A 20,973-nucleotide genomic window follows, 5' to 3' on the forward strand; every position below is an offset into this window, starting at 1 on the left:
CACCTCAGCATTCAAAAAATGGCTTTGTGCTCCTGAAATAAGACATTGGAGCCACAGCTTCATCTTCATCCAGAGGGATCAGCTCTTAAACAGGATGAGAGGCTGACCGTGAAGCACAGATCGAATTCTCCAGATTTCTTTGTAACAGACACTTCAAAGAAAAAGGAGTCCCCCTATTCCATTTACCCCTTGATCCAATTTTTCTGCACAAGACAGCAGGATTTTGCCAGTCAAGCCTGGAAACAGACATAATGGAAACAGCCCCACAAGCAAGCAGTGAGAAGCTCCTCCCGTGAACAGTCATCAAAACCCGCAGCCCTTTAAATATGGAGTAACAGATTCAAACACACAGCACCCCAGTCATGTAGTACAGACTGTCTTCTTGTTGTTTTCCTCCCTTGAGAAGACGACGGCAGGTTCCACACAGTCACTTAAGCTCACCCAGGAAATTCAGCAGCGCCTTGTGGAACTCTTGAGGTTTATCAAGGTAACAGGCATGGCCAGCTCCGGGCATAATGACAACTCTGGACTTGGGTATATGTTGAAGGCTTTGCAGAGACTGAAGGCCTAGGCCAGTATCATGCTCTCCATAAATAATCAAAGTTGGAGTCTAGAAAGATCAAAACATTAATACATTAAGAATGTTCTCAAGGGTGTTTTTTTGCAAAAGGTGCTTTTTACCAGATCCTGCAGGCAGCTTTCTGAAAGGCCCACTGAATATATTTAACATGTTTACGTTGCCTTTCCCATGACGGAAATATGCAAACCAACGTATATACAAAAACGTATAAATCAGTACAAAGACTATTTTAAAAAAGGAAATTGAGAACTACACTAAAACTAAGCTAATGTATAGTGCTGGGGACCAGCAGAAATGATAAGATAAGCAAAAACTAAACCTAGCCAAAATAATAAAAAAAAAACCCTGATTTGTGTTGATGGCAAACAGACAATGTGAGTTTTCTCAGGTGGGAGCTGCAAAGAGGAAGGGCAAAAGTTGTAAAGTCCTTGCTATGTACTCTTATAGTTTGTATTTTAGAGAAAGATGATATCACAGCAGAGGAAGGCGCATATGGGAGACAGTGAAGAAGAAGAAGAGTTGGTTTCTATACCCCGCTTTTCTCTACCGTAAGGAGTCTCAAAGTGGCTTACAATCACCTTCCCTCCCTCTCCCCACAGCAGACACCTTGTGAGGTAGGTGGGGCTGAGAGAGTTCTGGGAGAACTGTGACTGGCCCAAGGTCACCTAGTAGGCTTCATGTGGAGGAGTGGGGAATTGAACCCAGTTCTCCAGATTAGAGTCCGCTGCTCGTAACCACACCACCACGCTGGCTCCCACAGTGGAGACTGTGCAGACACAGTGCTTTGCTACTCTACAGAAGCATCTACATGCCCAGGCTATGTACTAACATAATATATATAAAATACTTAGCATGTATAGTGCCAATCAAAGTGCTTCATATATGTTATCTTCTGGTATTATAAAGCTAATTAGAATTATCTCTACATTGCGGATGAAAGGGGGAGTCCTGAAACTGAGGAGTGGCTTCCCAAAAACCACCTCATGGAGCTCATGGCGCAGAAAGGCTTTGAGCCAAGAACTTTCTTATTTGGAATATAGCCACTACATCACACAGCCGCTCTCTCACGAGGAGAAATGATTTGGTCCAGCAAAAGCCTGGACTATGAGTGTGCCACAACAGAGCCTAACTCCGCCAGCTTCTCTCTTGCAGGGTTTATAAAAACAGAGTCAACTGCGCCTCATTCATCTGCCTTTGCCTCACTTCCTTCCAGCTCTTCTTCTCTTTCCTAGTTCACCATAATGTGCAGGGTCTCAGGACCATATCACATGACACAAGTGTGCCTGTTGCTGAGAAGCATACAGACAGAACAGGCTAGCATTCAAGGGGAAGCGGGAATGCTGGGAACCAAGTCTCTCTGACAGGAATGTATGATTTCAGATTTATTCTAAACTTGATCTTACTTTGGAAAAGGCTTTACTGCAGCGGGGGTTGACACCTAAGTGAAAAGCTATAATTCCAAAAGCAAGATTGTAAGGAAGAGGTGAACAAGCGTGTTTGAGAGAACAATGCTGTCCTTGCTGTACTGTACAACAGGGTTTCCCTCCAAAAACTCAGGCAGACAAAATTATACAAATGAAACAAGCTGGCATGCATGTCGTTACCCGACGTTCCTGTTTAAAGGACTGAAGCCTTCGGACTAGACAGCAGGGGGCAGAGTGAGAATAGAGAGACAGAGATTTTGCCTGTCCAGGAGCAGAGACTAGAAAAATGTAGCCTTGTGACTGTTCAAAGCCACTGAACGTGGGGAAGAAAAGTTCCCATTGATTTCTGATCTTTCAAACACTATCCACACATTCCAATTTTCTTCTGAGTTGAAAAACTTGTTTTTTTTTTAAAAAAAAGGGGTGATGGTGGTGGACGTTGACTTTCCCTGGATGCCAAGCGTCATGCTAGATTCTGCCATCACAGTGTGAACTAGCGGTGTATGGACTATTTTTTTCTGTGCGGACACCACAGCTGCATCAGTGAAGAAAGTCAGCCCCTATTCACCCTTTCCCACCTCTCCACCAGAACCACAGGCTGAAGCTGGCTCTGCAATACTCTTACCCAATGAGCTCTGGATTACAGTCGTAGAAGCAGCTCCACCGCAATGCTCTAAAACACGTACCTGAACTTGCTGATACTGTTGAGAAGTGAAGTCCTTGGTCCCCACTGGTGAGATGGGCACAAAGCCCTTCAGCTGTTCCCCACTGGCCAGAAGGAAGGGGACGGCATAGCGGCCGCTCATGGATGAACTTATTAGAACAGGCCTTTGCAACTTCAACTCTTTGAAGATTTGCTGCAGAAAGGCAACACGGCTTTGTGCTGTCTCTAAAGCGCTGGAACGTGGGGTATCCCCATACCCTGGTGAGAAACATAAGAAACTGGGTTAATGGACTGCAAGGAAACTGGAAACAACTGAATATATTAGCAAAGGACCAATCAAGTGAATTCTAAGTGCTAACTTTCAGATTCAGACACCTTTATTGGCATAGTAAAAAAGTGCTAACTTTCAACCCCACCTCCAGAAGTAAAGAAAACAACACTGGGCAAGTTCATACAATTCTAGTATCCTCAGTCATAGAATCATAGAGTTGGAAGGGACCACCAGGGTCATCTAGTCCAACCCCTGCACAATGCAGAAAATTCACAACTATCTCCCCCACACCCCCCTAGTGACCCCTACCTCCATGCCCAGAAGATGGCCAAGATGCCCTCCCTCTCATCATCTGCTTAAGGTCATAGAATTAGCATTACTGACAGATGGCCATATAGCTTCTGCTTAAAAACCTCCAGGGAAGGAGAGCTTACCACCTCCCGAGGAAGCCTGTTCCACTGAGGAACCACTCTGTTAGAAAATTCTTCCTAACGTCTAGATGGAAACTCTTCTGATTTAATTTCAACCTGTTGGTTCTGGTCTGACCTTCTGGGGCAACAGAAAACAACTCAGCACCATCCTCTATATGACAGCCCTTCAAGTACTTGAAGATGGTTATCATATCATGATAAACTCTTTCCTGCATTAAATTATCTTAAAATGAAAGAACAAAAATAGGATGTTCTGATTTTATGGTTTCAGGAAGGCAGCAGCAGTGCTGGTTCAAGGGCACAGCTGGAACACACAACAGCTTATTGATTGGGAGGGTCAGCGACCACAATAAACTATTACTTTGCCAGTTATTCACATTTCTGCAGACCTGGTTTGATTTAGTGGCTGAGCCATAAGCCAGGGAGTCTCCATTTCTGATAACAGCTGATGAATTCAACAGGTGCCCTTAGGCGAGTCACTATCTTGTAGTCACAGTACTGTTGGCCCCAAAGACATTATATAAACACCAAGTACTACTGTTGTTGCCAGGATGGTGTAGTGGTTAAGAGCAGTGGTTTGGAGCAGTGAACTCTAATGTGGCGAACTGGGTTTGATTCCCCACTCCTCCACGTGAGTGGTGGACGCTGATCTGGTGAATTGGGTTGGTTTTTCCACTCCTGCACATGAAGCCAGCTGGGTGACCTTGGGCTAGTAACAGCTCTCTTAGAGCTCTCTCAGCCCCACCTACATCACAAGGTGTCTGTTGTGGGGAGGGGAAGGGAAGGTGATTGTAAGCCATTTAATTCTTCCTTTAAAAGGTAGAGAAAGTTGGCATATAAAAACCAACTCTTCTTCTTCTTGTATTGGAAAGAAAAGGCACCAACATTAAATGGAAGTATTCCAAGTCTCTCTGGCATAGGATTTGTTGCAAAATGCAAAGCTAATTGGTTCTTATAGGTTATCCGGGCTGTGTAACCGTGGTCTTGGTATTTTCTTTCCTGACGTTTCGCCCGCAGCTGTGGCAGGCATCTTCAGAGGAGTAACACTGAAGGACAGTGTCTCTCAGTGTCAAATGTGTAGGAAGAGTAATATATAGTCAGAAGGGGGGTTGGGTTTGAGCTGAGTCATTGTCCTGCAAAGTATTAAAGGTAATGTGCAAATCAATGAACTCTGACCGTGAAAACCTTTGACAATATTTTGCAAAGCTAATGTTTGTTCCTTTGAAACAGTGGCTCAAGGGAGCTGATGGTGGAGGGTTCTGATTATTCAAGAGGAAAAATGACATGACTCTGCTGCTATTTCAAGTCACTTCTAACCTGCACCTAATAACAATTAGTCTGAGTGGACTCGGTCATTTGGCTCAAATGACACTGCTAGGCATTAGAGAGTCTACTCCAGGCTCCCATTTATTGGTAATTAGTGGCCATCTTATACAGTGACGCAAGCCAAACTTTTATAGTTAGCTCCACCATGTCTCCAAGGCAATGAGTAACTACGACAAAGAATCCCTGAGCAGGGACTGAGTATTGTCTCCTAGTAAACACTGATTGTATTTTGAAAGAGGACTATATCCAAGAAATATAGGCAGTACTGTGCTTCATTATGCTGCTGGGAACAGCCTTCAGAAAACACAGCACTAAGAAATAAGCTAGCCAGACTAATGAAGGATGAATGAAGGCCTAGGGGGCTCTCCATTTGGCCGCCAGAGCCCCTCTCATTAAACACTTCAACTACTTTCTCACCAATATGAATGGTGAAGCTGGGCTCTTATTACTGTTGAGTTACACTGGGAAGGTGGAGGTTAAAAAACCCTTTGCCTGTGTGACCTGATTGGTGCAGAAGTGATTTTGTGGGCAGAGCTAATGTTGCTGGCCTGTTCACCCTTGCTCAACGCCCCTGTTAAAAATTAACTTAGCAACCAAGTAACTACATTGTGTTGGTGCTTGCTCATTCCTGACTTCAGTCTACAAGAGCATATAAAACTGAAGGTGAAAGACTGACGTTAACCCAGACAACGAACAACACATTCTTACCAGGCAAATCAATGGCTATTGCACGATGCCCACTCTCACAGAGCAAAGCCAGTGTCCCCAATTCCTCCCACGTTTTGGAAGTGAAGGACTGACCGTGCAGGAAGATGACGTCTAGCCTGCTGAGGAAAACACAACATCTAGGGAAAGCCTGTGGACTCTTGTAGAGAAACACAAATAGAGTTCCCACTCCCAGCACAAAAATTATTGCTAGCCCAGATTTGGCATGGGGTAGACACTGAAGTGGAGATAGATGTGTACTCAGATACTAGAGTGGAGGAGTACACAGCCTAGAACAAAACAATAGTGGGAAAAGAGCCTAGGATGACAGGAGATTTCTGTATGGGACTGGATAGGCTTGTTTGCTTTTGCCAAGTTCTCTCTTTCAATTTTTAGAAGGTTACACAAGCACTCATGCTGTAGTGGTACAGCAGTAAACATTCAGAAAAAGACACTCAGCAATTTAAATGATGTGGGCATGAGGAAGGAGCATATGGATTGTCCCCAATGATGCCACAGGCAGTCTCCAACACTAACCTCTGGCACTCATGCAGCTAACTCAGAGAACCTACTATATTAGGTGCTGTGGAACACAGGCAGGATGGTGCTGCTGCAGTCGTTTGTGGGCTTCCTAGAGGCACCTGGTTGGCCACTGTGCAAACAGACTTCTGGACTTGATAGGCCTTGGTCTGATCCAGCATGTTCTAACCTTCCATTGCAAATAAATGGTGACCGGGGGGGATTTTCAATTTTCCCAGTGATGAAAATATTACTTTTTTCTTTCGGAAAGTACGACTTCTCTGCAACGTTTGCTAGCTGTTAAATGTTCAAACCTTCTGCAACAGTTCAGTAGAACTTCACGCTTATTGTGAAACAGAGACTACTGTCTTTAAAAGTCCACAAGTCAACATAACAAATGTAGGAGAGAAGTTCCAACATCACCAAGACTCAGTCCAAGCTGTTGCAGTATTGAACTGTTGTCCACTTTGGCAGCGGTGGCAAATAATATGGACCAACTGACCCAGAGGCCAGTTCTAAATTTCAACAACTAGCCCCAATTACGGACAGCTTGCCATTGGGTGATGGCACAATAAGTGAACAGGTAAAATGTATTTATCCTTTTCACCAATGGGTCTTTTTCACTGTCACTGGGGGGGGGGGGGGATTCAGTAAGCTAGTTCCATGAGCAACTTTAAGAACCAAGAAAAAATTGAGAGAGATGCCACCACAGCAGTTTCAATTATTTAGGGCACTTGCTTGTTAAGAATACAGGCATGCCTTGTTTTATTGCAGTTCACTTTATTGCACTTTGCAGATATTGCGTTTTCAAGCAAGTCTTTTCCAACTGCACTTTGTATCTCTGTGTCACATTTCGGTAATTCTTGCAATCTTTCAAACTTTTTCATTATTATAGTACATCTTCAGACATAATACTACTGCATACTTAATACAGTATAGTGTAAACATAGCTTTTATATGCACTGGGAAACAAAAATTTTTGTGTGACTCGCTTTATTGCAATATTCAGTTTACTGTGGTGGTCTGGAACCAAACCCACAATATCTCCAAGGTATGCCTGTATTAGCCATCACCAGTGACCAGCATCCAGGTGCCAGATAATCAGAAACCACATCCCCAACAGTGAAAGCCACACACCATGAAGCTTTGGCTTGGTGTTGCTGGGCTGCAGGGGAAAAGTTTACCAACTTTTGTTTTCTCCTTAGTAGTTGTCTTCTTCCCCAGCCACGGGCAACCCTGACTCTAAACTCCCAAAGACTCACCAGAACTACAATCCCAAGCTAATGTGACTAACTGTCAGAAAGGACATTTATCTCCTTCAGATCCAGGGTCACGAGGGCAACTTACTTTTCGGTGCTGGGAGACCCGTCTTTCTGTATCAGTACAGCTTCTCTAAAGAAAACAGAAGGGTTCTGCAAGACTGTCCCTGTCAGGATGGTGACATTGCTGCTGCTCGGACCCTTCTTCATATCTTCCTCCATCGCTCGTGGCTTGGGGATGTCTACGGAAGACGTAAATCTCTCATGTTGGATCGCAGGAAGCAAGAGGTAGAGGACAAAGGTAACAAGGACTCCAAGTACCAAAAGACCCAGCCTGTTGCGGATCAAAGTCACAGTCATCTTTTCTGAAAGAGTTTAAGAGAGAGAGAGAGAGAAAGAGAACCACTAGGATCAGAGCACTTGAGCAGGGACTGCCTAGTAGGCCAACAAACCCAGCACATTCCTTTCACTAGGAGAAACTACAGGGTTCACAAATGGACAACACAAGCACAGTATTAAGATGGCCAGCACATTCCTTTCACTAGGAGAAACTACAGGGTTCACAAATGGACAACACAAGCACAGTATTAAGATGGCCAGGACATTCCTTTCACTAGGAGAAACTACAGGGTTCACAAATGGACAACACAAGCACAGTATTAAGATGGCCATGATTAGGGGAGACTTTCCAAAGTACAGTGGCCCATCTATGCACCATCCATACAGCCAACCTGGAAGGCTTACATCAGGCAAAAAAAAAGGCAGCTACCAAACTACAGAAGCAGTGTTTTTGCTGCAAGCTGTCTCTACACTATCAATGGCAGCTTCTTCTAGCTGTTTGACCCCCCCCTCCCATTTTAGCTACTGCATAACAGGTAGAGATGCTGATGAACACATGAAGTTGCCTCGCACTGAAAGATTGACACTGGTCTATCAAGGTCAGTATTGTCTACTCTGATTGCCAGCAGCTCTTCAGAGCCTCAGAAGATATTCTGGATATAGCCTACTACCTGATCCTTTAACCTAGAGATGTCAGCAATTGAATTGACCATGTGCAAAGCAGATACTCCATCACTGAGCCACAGGTGCTCCCCCCCATACAGAAACACACTCTTCCCCTCATCCCAATTACTACATTTCCATGTCAATAAAGCCAGAAAAACTACAGGAAAAGCTTGACATGCAGCTATTAAAGGCTCAGGAGACTCGTTAAGTCAAGTTTCTTTTCCACCTGACCTTACCATTGACCCAGGTTTAGGGTACACATGAAATTGTAATTTCTGCCTTTTCCTAGCACTTTCCTTTTTCAAAACTGCCCCATTTTTTAGGCCCCAGTGACATTCAAGTTCACTACCCCATTGCTGTCTGCTCCTGTAGTCATACCAAGAACACACCCAGCTCTGGCAACTCATTCTAGGATAGGAACTGAAGTGCAGTTTATGATCCTTTGACTGATGCCAATGCCAAGTTAGGTATGGGCAAACTTTTACTTGCATTTTCTTCTTAAGTCCTTAGATTCTGTGGCCCAGTTGACATTAGAAACAGGAAAGTCTCTGCTGGGCTCACTGCCCTCTCACATATCTAAGTATGCCTGATTCTCACAGTAGGAGAGCCAGCGTGGTGTAGTGGTTAACAGCGGTGGTTTGGAGAGGTGGATTCTGAACTGGAGAACCGGGTTTGATTCCCCACTCCTCCACATGAGCGGCGGAGGCTAATCTGGTGAACTGGATTCCCACTCCTACACATGAAGTCAGCTGGGTGACCTTGGACAAGTCACTCTCTCTCAGCCCCACCTACCTCACAGGGTATCTGTTGTGAGGAGGGGAAGGGAAGGTGATTGTAAGCCGGTTCAAGTCTCCCTTAAGTGGTAGAGAAAGTCAGCATATAAAAACCAACTCTTCTTCTTCTAGGAGAATAAAGACAACCAAATGCACCCCACACATCCCCTAAAACTACAAAAAACAATATACAACAAAATCCATTGGAGCTGTTTTGATAGAGAAGCAAATTTCACTTTCAGAGATAAGGAGAAAAGATGCACATGAACTCATCAAGCTAACCTATACTGAATCAGACTCTATCAAAGTCAGTATTGTCTATTCTCACTGGCAGTAGCTTTCCAGGGTCTCAGATACTCACCTACTATCTGATTCTTTTAACTGCAGGTGCCAGGGATTTAACCTGTGACCTTCAGCATGTAAAGCGGATGCTCTATCCCAAAGCCATATCCCATCCTCACTTATACCTAAAGTTATGCCCTGTGGGGACCCATGAAAAACCTGCTTACAGAGCAAACAGCTATTGCACATTATGTGCTTCAGTTCCAAACAGCTGAAAGCGTCTTAGGTAAGCATCTAGACTAGGAGCTGAACTGAAGCCAGTGAGCATCGCGTCGTTCACCTGACTTTATATCAAGGGAATTTATGTTCATGTATATTAGGAGCTGCCATGTTGACGCATTTCACTGGTTTACAGTGACACAGTTTCTCCACTGCCCTGGAATTAACAAGAAGGAAAAGGCAAACTGAATAAAGATTTCCCCCACTATCAGAGACCACTGCCACTTACTTTCAGAGCCTGTAATAAGGCAACAATAAGCTGCCTCTAGTCCAACATGTACATCATTAAAAGCAAATATTTACTTAGCCATTTGCTTGGGATGAGGTTACCGAGCCCCCAAACATTCAAGCTGTCTAAGGAAGTTATAAGGGTGATTTCATAAGGTTATAAGGGCTGTTTTTCATCAGGGTGATTTAATGCATTTTGTGGGGGGTCCATGCAGAAGTGTCAAGAGATGCTACCAAAGCCTGTTATCAACAGGCACACCACACAGCTGAGCCCACTGAGAACACAACTGGTATTATATTTGCAAGGGATCTGAATTACCATTAAGATATCAAAAGTAGTGCTTTATTTTCTGTGTTGCTAAATACCTGGTATTCAGAAGCAAGTGTCTTTTAGTGCATGGTCAGCTATTGCTGTTTCTACTTCGCACAGACTCACCTTTGAACAGAGATCTGTTTTCCTCAAAGCCACTAATCTTATGAAATAGTCACTGACTCAGGAGTAACAAGGATGGTAGTTTGGATGTGGTCTATTGCCTTTTGTTTAGGAAGAGCCAGCGCATTTCTCCCACTGCAAGAGCTCTCACCCCAGATATGTGGAATCTCCTGCAGCAAAGTTGCTTCAGGCTGTTTTTAAGTGCACAGCAATACAAGAAAAATATATAGATGAAGAACTAACATAACCAACCCATGGAAAGCAAAATAAATAAATAAGTCATAATGCCCAGGCCTCTTTGCCAGACATGAATCTCACATACAGTTCCCATATTTTTACAACACTGGACCCTTACAGTTGAGAGGGAGGAAAAACCACACAGCTGAAAAAGCACAGGGAATGACAAGAATCTCTAAGCAGAGACTCTAATTATTCGGGTAGATGACTTGACACAGTAGGTGTGCTCAGACACAAGACAGTTGGTACCTGCAGCAGAGACTGGAAACTTAGGGCTCAGGACTGGCCAAGAAAACCAGGTGCCACATCCATTTGAGTAAATGATCCTATTAACAAGAGATTGCTTGATACCTGAAGGCACTAGTAGCCCTTCATTCCTTGAGATGCCATGGCACAGATAAGGGCTGCTGCCTTTTGGAGAAGACTCAAGAGTAATACCCACCTCTGTTTAAGAAGTGGGGGGCAGGATTAATTACTATGGAAACTGACCCTTTCATAAAATAGCAGAAGAGAAACTGCATGTTTTCATAACTAAAAATTACCCCCGACAGTAAACTTGGGCTAATCTTCATTCCATCCTATTTTACACAATTGCCCTGTTATTCAAGGTAACAAGGGATCGAGATAGCCAAAAACAGTATAAGACCACAAGCAGCCATAAGAAAGGGCTGCAGCTTCCTTTCTTCAATCTCAGTTTTCATATGGGGGTGGGTGCATGTCCCCTTTGAGAAACTACCTTGTCTGATCCTATCCAACAGCTGAGACGCAGGTATATGGTCCTTGAAGATGTAGTTTTTTCCTTGGTGAACAACCTTTAGCTTTGCAGGATACAAGATATAAGCCTGAACTCCTTCTTTCAGAAACAGCTTCCTGAGTCCAACAAAACGCTTTTTCCTGGCATATGTGGCTGGGCTGAGGTCAGGGAAGAAGGACAGCTTATGTCCCTGGAAGTCTGCATTCTGGGAAGCCTGTGATGCCTTCAGTATTCTGTGTCGATGGCTTAAATCAGAGAGAGTTATTAGCACAGTACTGCCATTACCCTCCTGGGTATTCCTTGCTGGGAGACGGCATGCATTTTCTATACAGACAGGAGTCGCTTTCCCATTGAAGTCCAAGGCAGCTGGCACTAGATTTTCTATGAACTGAATGAGATTTACATCTCTGACAGCCGCTGGAACACCAGTGACCCTCAAGTTCCGAGCTCGCACTTTGTTCTCCAGGGTCTCCAGTCTGTGGTCCACCATCCGGTGCCCTGCTGCCAGCTCTCTCATCAGAGTAGAGTGTTTTACTACACATCCTTGTGTGGACACCATCTTTGCTTCCAGAGCTTCGACCCTGTGGTCTGTCTCTTCCAGATGCTTCTCAAGCTTCACCAACTCAGACGAGAGAGAAATCAGGACTTGGCCTAAGGAATCCTGTTCAGATATCATCTGCTCCAACAAATCTTGTATTGAATTTGCTGCATTCGGCAAGAGACAAACACCACGAGGTTGGTTGCTGTCTGAAAGCTTCATCACTGTGTTGAGCTTTGGACGCCTCTGAACATCAGCCATTGTTTAATTCCCTCTCAGGAAAGAGGAGACATTAACACTTCCACCAAGTAACCGAGACTGTGCCATTCCTGCTGGGACAAGCTCACGATTTCCCACTGCTCTTGGCTGGTTTAAAAGTACCAAGACACACCCTTGTTTACAAGCTGTTTTGCCTCCCTACTATGTACACACCTTCCTTTCCCCCCTCCTCCAGCAGCTTTACAGGCATTAAAAAAAGGCTACCTACTTCTGATGGAATAGGACATCAAGCTCCTCGATGGATAATGTGCAGCTTGCACAGAAGGGCATGAGAGTGAATTATGAAGACACACACCCACATCCCACATTATCAAAACACACACCCACATTTGGAGCGGTGGAGTCTGATCTGGAGAACCAGGTTTGATTCCCCACTCCTCCACATGAGCGGCAGAGGCTAATCTGGTGAACTGGACTTGTTTCCCCATTCCTACGCACGAAACCAGCTGGGTGACCTTGGGCAAGTTACAGCTCTGTTAGAGCTCTCTCAGTCCCACCTACCTCCCAGGGTGTCTATGGTGGGGAAGGGAAGGTGATTGTAAGCCTGTCTGAGTCTCCCTTAAGAGGTAGAGAAAGTCGGCATATAAAAACCAACTCGTCTTCTCTCCCCCCCCTCCCGTTTTAGTTGGCAGACCCATCCTATTCAGCTCCAGTCACAGGTACTCAGAAAGTCCAAATGACCCATCTGCCCTTTTTGGCAACCAACTTCAGGGATAACATCTAAAGCAGTTTTCTTTCAGCACATATACACCCATTCTTCATCCCTCTGTAACCACTGGTTCAGCGTATGATGTCCAGCCAGCATTTCAAGAACAGGAAACATAATGGAATTGGTCGAAGGCTTTCACGGTCAGAGTTCATTGGTTCTTGTAGGCTATCCAGGCTGTGACCGTGGTCTTGGTATTTTCTTTCCTGACGTTTCGCCAGCTGCGGCAGGCATCTTCAGAGGAGTAACACTGAGAGAGACACTGTCCTTCAGTGTTACTCCTCTGAAGATGCCGGCCACAACTGCTGGCGAAACGTCAGGAAAGAAAATACCATGACCACGGTCACACAGCCCGGATAGCCTACAAGAACCAATAATGGAATTGGGTGTGGGAATTCTTGTTTTGAGAATTTATGGGGAAGAATAAAGGGCATTTGCTTTACAGTGCCCTAAAGAGTCAACATTCTATTAAAATACTCGTTCCCCCCATTAAACACCTGGGACAAAACTAAAAGTAATATATATATTAGATATATAAAAGTAATAAAATATATAACAGTAATACAGAAAGGATGCACACGACACTTCGCAACCTTGCTTCCTTTCTCGGCCTGAGGCCTTGGAGAAGGAGAAACTGCCCAGCCGCTGCTTCCCACCCCCGTCCGTAAGGCAGGCAACTGATTCCCGCCCCAGCCCAAGACCCAGGCCGCCCCCCACCGCGCCCGCCGCCTCCCCCGCCCCTCTCCAGCCAATGCGAGGTGGCCTCTTTCAACCAGCCATTGCCTTTGCAGAGGGGCCGGCCATGCCAGATAACAGCAGCGCGCCCGTGCGCGGCGCTCCTCCTCCCCCAAGGCCGGGCCGGGCCGGGCCGGCCAACAGTACCTGCACTGGAGCGCCCGCCGCAACAGCTGTGTCCTGCCGCTTCCGCCCCCTCCCCTCTCGCGCCCCTCTAGGCTGAGCGGGCGGCGTCGCAGCAAAATCACGCCCCAGCCCCAGAGTACAGCCCCACCTACCGGCCGGTGGAGGCGCCGCACTTCTCTCTGGCCGGAACGCAGGGGGCGTGGCCGACGCGGTGACGTCAGTGCCTGTCTCTCTCTCTCTCTCTCGCGGGGAGAGAACGCACGGTCGCTTGAGCCTCCTTTCTTCCCTGTTCCAGCCAGGATTCAGCCAGGATCGAACGCACGAACGTTCTGCCCTGTTCCAGCCAGGATTCAGCCAGGATCGAACGCACGAACGTTCGAAGAACGTTCAGCCAGGATCGAACGCACGAACGTTCTTCCCTGTTCCAGCCAGGATTCAGCCAGGATCGAACGCACGAACGTTCGAGAACGTCCGTGCGTTCGATCCTGGCTGAATCCTGGCTGGAACAGGGAAGAAAGGAGGCTCAAGCGACCGTGCGTTTTCGCCCAAAGTCTAGTGGGAAGCGGTGTTCGGTCGGGGAACAAAGTCCTCCGCGGAAGGGCAAAGAAGCCCTTCTTCCTTCCTCAGTCTTCTAGTTCAGGGTCTGCATTTTGCAAACCAAAAGCGGGTTTGAGCTCAGTAGCAGAGCAGCGGGTTACAGATCAAATCAAGCCTGAACGGACCCTAGAAGCTAAAATGACTAAACTGAGGCTGTCGTATTTTGGTCACGTCATGAGACGAGAAGAGTCACTGGAAAAGACAGTCCTGCTAGGAAAAGTGGAGGGCAGCAGGAAAAGAGGAAGACCCAGCAAGAGGTGGATGGACTCAATAAAGGAAGCCACAGCCTTCAGTTTGCAAGATCTGAGCAAGGCTGTCAAAGATCGGACATTTTGGAGGACTTTCATTCATAGGGTCGCCATGAGTCGGAAGCGACTTGACGGCACTTAACACACACACAGTAGAGCACCTGCTTTGCTTGCAGAAGGTCCCAGGTTCAGTGCCCTGCATCAGCAGCCTAAAAGATTATGGTCATTTATGCCCGGGAGGTTTTGCCTTGGATTTGCCGCTCTCTAGATGCACATTTTCCCCGTCCGAATCCTCAAAACTCTGCACAGGGGCTTATTGTTGAGTTTTGAGAATTTGGACGGGGAAAATGTGCATCTAAAGAGTGACAAATCCAAGGCAAAACCTCCCGGGCATAAATGATACATGTCTACCTGGAACCTGGTTCACTGCCAGTCGAAGTAAAGAATACTGACCTTGGTCCATCAGTGGTCTAAATGAAGGTAGTTTCATGTGTTCGATATAATTAGCATTTTAATCTTCCAAGACATTCCACTGCTGAGAAAGGCAGCTAGGTTGCTAAGTGTCAACCTAGGACTTTTAAATATCATAGGACTTTTAATGGTCAGTCAGTCACTCTTAAAGGGACCAGATGCAACACAGTAGTGGTTTTTAAACTATGTTCCAGGTAAAGCTGACTATTTTTGAATGGACTCCTGTTCAGAGCTTCACAGACAATATCAAGCTACAACTTATGGGTCCTGCAAGATTGGGCAGAGAGGTTATTTTTCCTGGTCAGCTGGCAATTCTGTTCCCAGAAAATCTTGGAGTTCCCTGGAAGTTTATCAGGAATCCCTCTGTAAGATTATCGGGAATTCTTTGAAGATACCTCTTTCAGGGCACCCCTGTTGATCTTTTCTTGCAATATGCCAGTTTGCCTGGAATAAGACTTGCTGAATGTGTCTAGGAATCTGCAGTTCTATGGTAAATCTGCAGTTCTGATATCTACTAGTTTTTGGATTAGGATTGGACCTGAATTGGATTCTGAGGAGACCTGCTTAGTGTTTTTCGCTTAGTATGTTACTCAATAGAATATGCTTAGTCATGAACCTAGTCTTGTATGTGAATCTTTAGCAGAAATTTCTTGTGGTTCACGATAATTTTCCTACTGGACTCTCGAATCAAGGTAGACTTTATGTAGAAACATCAGATCAGTGTGATATCTTAATGATCACTTTCAAGATCAAATTTATTATTTATTTTGTTTGTTTATACTCTGCCTTTCTCCCTAATGGGGACCCAAAGTGACTTACATCATTCTCCTCCATTTTTTCCTCACAACAACCCTGTGAGCTAGGGTAGGCCGAAAGAATGTGACTGGCCTAGGTAACCCAGGGAACTTCCATGGCACAAATAGGGAGTCGAACCTGGGTTTTCCAAATACTGGTCTGACAGCCTTAACCACTATGCCAACTGGGTGTCCACACTGAAGTGTCTTTTTTATCTCTCTGCAAGGCTGGGAGTGAAATAACACATCAGTAACCAAGTTCCATATTCCTAGCTGGCAAAAATTATCGCAGATCACTGATGACCCGAGGGAAGCGAACCTAGCTCCAAGGGCAACCAGTTTTGTTTCCATTGCAAAAGCTCATTAGAGCATTTCAGAACCTTCCCAGAGAAATAAAATTATCTTACTCTGGCACCAACCTCTTTAGAAATTGCCATCAACACCTGCTGGCTTATTAAGAAAACAGTAACAGAAGATGCTGTTCATGTACTTCTTGCACTATAAAGACCTAACCAAAGCATAAGAAGGCTTGGGTCGATCCAAACAGACGTTAACAAGATTGGGACATTCCTCCTGATAAAGGTTCTATGCCTTTGCTGATGAACAGAAATTCAAGAGCCTCAGCTTTTCTGCATCAAGTTAGCAAAGCATCTCTTGAATTCATTCCTGACTTCTAGCTCCTAAAAACAGAGTTTCTCATGAAAATACCAGTTCAATGCATCATTAATAATGTACAACTTATGCTAGATAGACCTCTCTCACATGCCCTGGCAGACCTTTTCTTGCCAGCAGACAACCCCTCAATCTTAAACCACTTCTCACTTAAAATAATACACTACCTAATATGGACACACAGACTCTGGAACCAGGGTCTGTAATAAATCAAAACACCAACTATCTCCATGTTTACTCGAACATCTCCAGAACTAACACCACCAGCCATACCATCTCAGGTTCATTCAGTTGCTCATCTCCCAACATTATATATGACAACAGGTCTCAGCAATGCCCTTTTACTCTCTACATTGGGCAAGGAGGCTAGTGCCTATGCAAAAGAATAAATGGACATATATTTGACATTAAAAATCACAGTACTGAGAAACCAGAGGGGAAACATTTTAATCTTCCTAGACATTCCATTGCTGACATGACTGGCAGTTCTCCTACAAGAAACTTAAAAGAGAGATTACAACATGAGATTGCTAAACTTGAATTCATCATTCGGAATAATGAACCCCCCAGGGCTGAATAGGGACAAAGGATTCTTATTACAGATTTGAATTTTCTGCATTCCTATCTCTATACATCTCCTAATCAAGCTGATTACATTTTGTACCTCTGCATATTGACTCTAGCACACAGCAATACTTTAGTACACTGGAGGAACCTCTTCAATGGAGAGCATTTATGCTAGCTCTACTCAATTCCTTTCCATCTAAGGTTTTATACGGGAGATTTACAAAGACTCCCTTTAACAAGAGGGTATGTCCATGCGGAACGGGCCAGCCAGATGCCCTACATCACATTATCTTAGATTGTTCTTTACATGAAGAACCCAGTAAAAAAATTATATTACGGTACCTTTAATCAGCAAACGGATGGCCCCTTATAAAACATCCACTTGCCAACTCTTGCTGAACGACATTACAACTGATGTTACGGTGAAGGTGGCGGAGTTTTTGGCAGAAGTTGTTAAGGTTAAGATTCAAATTTAATTTTAATCTAGATGTGTATTATCTGTTTATCTCTGACCCTGTGACCATCAATATTATGCCTATAAAGGTTATCTGATTCTGATACTGACTCTAGCTGGCTCTTCCTTGTAATACCCCTCCCAATCTCTGATCTGGATATCAGGGCTGATGATCTTCATTCTTATTTGTTATCTGACAAAGTGAGCCTTGAGTGGAATTTTTTTGTTGATCTTTAAGGTGCTATTACAGACTAACTCGGCTACCCACTTGACATAATCTCATGAAAAAAGCCAACCCAAAACTGGAATGGAAGGGTAGAAAATATGTAACAATTCTTGCTACTTCAGTTAGACAGAGATATTTCTAACATTTAGCATTTCAAGCTTGTCTAACATGGTATACTGAATAGCAGCTTCCCAGTCTTTCATAATGACCCAGTATTGTATGTTGACACCTTGGGTGATACTTGCTCTAAAGCTGTATGATAATTATTGTGAACTCACCTGAATTCACACATTCATAAATAATGCTGCAGCAAGCGCAAGGCAACCATCGATTTTTTAAAAATCAGGTTGAATATTGCAGCGTCGCCATTTCCAAATTCTGTTTCAAAAATTCTGAAGCCATTGTCTGATGGAAGTGTTCTGGAAAACCTGAAAGCTTGCACACCATTATGTGTCATTGGGTTGGTCCTAATTAAAAGTATTACCGTACATGTATTGCCTTCTGAAATCTGTCATGCTCTCCATTTATCCAGTACTTACATGCACAGTCCCTATTTTCTTGTGATACTTCAACTTTTGCTGCAAGCCAACAGCACGCATGTGTGAAATCTGAAATGTGTTTGTGATGTGTTATTTATATAGAAAATACACACATGGCTGAACAACCGAGTATCTAGTTCCCATGATTGCAGAAGATGGGAGTTGCTGTAGCTCAATGGTAGAGCATCTGCTTTGCACACAGAAGGTCCCCAGTTCAATCCCCAGCATCTCTAGGTAAAAGGATCAGGTAGCAGGTGATATGAAAGACCTCTGCCTGAGACACTGTTAGACAGTGGGCAATGCTGACCTTGGTAGACCAATAATCTGACTCAGGGTAAAGTAGCTTCACGTGTTCATGTGAGGAAAGCTTGAAGACGACACAGAAGCATACTACATGTACATTAAGAAAAATAACCCCCTAAGTAGCCTGGGATATTTTAAAGTGTTATTGTAGTATAAGCTTTTGGGGATTAGAGCCTGCTTCATCAGATGCATGAAGTGCGTCCTCAATTGGCAAATATCAATTGCCGCATAGTGCTTACAGTTTTTTCTCTGTCCCATTATGTGTAGGTGTGATTTTCCAATTCAGAGCATGCTTTATGCAGATTATGAAGTGGTCTCCATGAAACCTTATGCTACAATAAATCTGACAAAGGGAGCTCTGACTCTCAAAAATCCATACCCTACAAACCTTGGTCTCTAATGTGCTACTGGACTTGAACCTTGCTCTACAATAAACCTGTTCGTCTTTAAAGTGCCACAACATTTGTCTTTCGCACCTGCCTTGGAAAATTGTTAATTAAAAACAACAACCACCAAGTCTAGGTTAAAATTGCTGACTTTCATTGTTTTTAATCTTTATATGTAATCCTTATACGCCCCTGAAATAAAGGCACTTCAAGATGTGCCTAAAGCACTTAGCTGTTTCTGTCCATCAGGGGTCCCTAGTGTTCATGTGAACTTTTGCTTAGAAATGTTGTAACGTTCCTCTTACTTGTTTTTACTGTGCTTTCTCTCTTCACGCTTCCTTTAAAACCTTTGGACTCCGGAAGCTCCGAGAAGCAGCAAATCTTTCGGTGTTCGTTTTGTGTTCTCTCTCCATCAGGTAGCGTATTTCGAATGCTTTCACGTTCCACCTTTTTGCTTTGGAAAGGAAACAGCTTTGGTAGGATTTTCTGGCTATTTCTTTCCTTCTGGCCTGCATTCCAAAAAGTTCTTCCTCTGTTCTGATGAACCGGCCGTTGCAGAAAAAGTGTCAGGTTCAACTGTAACTATCCCCCGACACGAATTGTTTGCCGCAGTTCGGAAGATTTCTTTCCTTCGCAGCAAGCTGCTTCTTGACTTTTCCCAGAAGCTACTTAGGCTGCAACAGGACTTATTTCTGTGTAGACGTGCTTACGATGTCTCCATGGAGAGAGCCATCCTAAGCAAGTCTACTCAGAATCGTACACACAGTGTGATCCTAGAGTGGTACACCCAGGAATGCAGCCTTCTGCTATGAAATGTTGGCCGGGCAATTGCATTCTGCTTTTCCAGTTAACAGGCATATAGCATTATTAAATTTGGATGACGTACTAAATCTGTGTGTATAATTAACAGAGCGGTTCAATCAGTGCTGGTCCATCTGTTTAGGATTGTACTGAAAAGAGAAGGCTCCTTGGAATTCACATGCATTTCCCTGAGTTCTGACCATACTGTGCATTCCCAGGGAAATATAATCTGTGGTTACTGAAATGTACTCTATTTGTTGGTCACCTGTTCCAAGGCACAATAATGGGGCAAACCAGTTCGGTTGGTTGAGCACCCTGGAGTCCCACAGATCACCTGCTCCATGCTTGAAGCCCTCCTGCCCTAATTACATATTGTAGCAAACTTGCACCTGTTCTTCTCTGCAGGGAAGTAAGGAGATGCGTGGCTCTCATGTGCATGTGCATTGTTTCTCTCTGTACTTGGTTACTGGTAGGTGAAAGTGGGAACTGACTCCATTGAAAAGCATCCTGTGCGGAGGTGATAGAACTTGCACGATTGCGGCAGTCCATTCTCAAACAGATTATCACTTTTTTGTATTCATCATACATGATGGTGCATACTTACCTGAGCAGCTGAGGAATGATGGGGATTGCTCTTTCCACTCAGATGTCACTTCTGAACTCCATGAGAATGCATAGTCACAAGGAAGCCAGTGTTTTGCAAGACTTCCCACTCGAAAATGGAGCATATTCCAGTGTGTTCTGCAATGTATTTACAGTGAAATGCTAACCCTTCTAAGCCAGTTGGCTTCAGTGGACTTATAAGAGTGTCCTCTGCTTAGGACTGTACTGATAACCTCCCCCTGCCAAATTCTAACAGGTTGCAGGATACGTAGGTGTGATTCTGATGGAGTGTGAACAAGCTCACTTTGATCACTTTGTGTGAAAAGGATCTTGGGGTCTTAGTAGACCGAACACTGAACATGAGTCAGCAGTGTGATGCAGTAGCTAAAAAGACTAATGCGGTCATGGGCTGCATCAACAGAAGTATAGTGTCCAGATCACGCGAAGTGATGGTATCGCTTTACTCTGCTCTGGTTAGACCTCACCTAGACTACTGTGTTCAGTTTTGGGCACCACAATTTAAGAAAGATGTAGACAAGCTGGAATGTGTCCAGAGGAGGGCAACAAAGATGGTGAGGGGTCTGGAGACCAAGTCCTATGAGGAAAGGTTGAAGGAGCTGGGTATGTTTAGAGGAGAAGACTGAGAGGGGATATGATAACCATGTTCAAGTACTTGAGGGGCTGTCATATAGAGGATGGTGCCGAGTTGTTTTCTGTTGTCCAAGAAGGTCGGACCAGAACCAACGGGTTGAAATTAA

The 20,973-nt window shown here is 44.5% G+C and overlaps 1 protein-coding gene across 2 annotated transcripts; it reads right to left on the bottom strand.

Annotated features, from left to right (window-relative positions):
• Positions 1 to 421: 421 nt before the first annotated feature.
• ABHD14A (abhydrolase domain containing 14A) lies at positions 422 to 7,544 on the bottom strand. 2 transcript variants are annotated; one of them, XM_056861039.1, is made up of 4 exons: positions 7,268 to 7,544; positions 5,405 to 5,520; positions 2,691 to 2,926; positions 422 to 610 (listed from the first exon to the last, which is right to left on the bottom strand). In XM_056861039.1, the coding sequence occupies exons 1-4, from the start codon at positions 7,537 to 7,539 to the stop codon at positions 428 to 430; spliced, it is 807 nt and encodes a 268-aa protein (XP_056717017.1). In that variant the 5' UTR covers positions 7,540 to 7,544; the 3' UTR covers positions 422 to 427. The 2 variants fall into 2 exon arrangements, with proteins under 2 accessions (XP_056717017.1, XP_056717015.1); XM_056861037.1 differs by having other exon boundaries at positions 5,405 to 5,523.
• Positions 7,545 to 20,973: the final 13,429 nt, after the last annotated feature.

Source organism: Euleptes europaea, chromosome 1, assembly GCF_029931775.1.
Source record: "Euleptes europaea isolate rEulEur1 chromosome 1, rEulEur1.hap1, whole genome shotgun sequence".
NCBI classification, from domain to species: Eukaryota; Metazoa; Chordata; class Lepidosauria; order Squamata; family Sphaerodactylidae; genus Euleptes; species Euleptes europaea.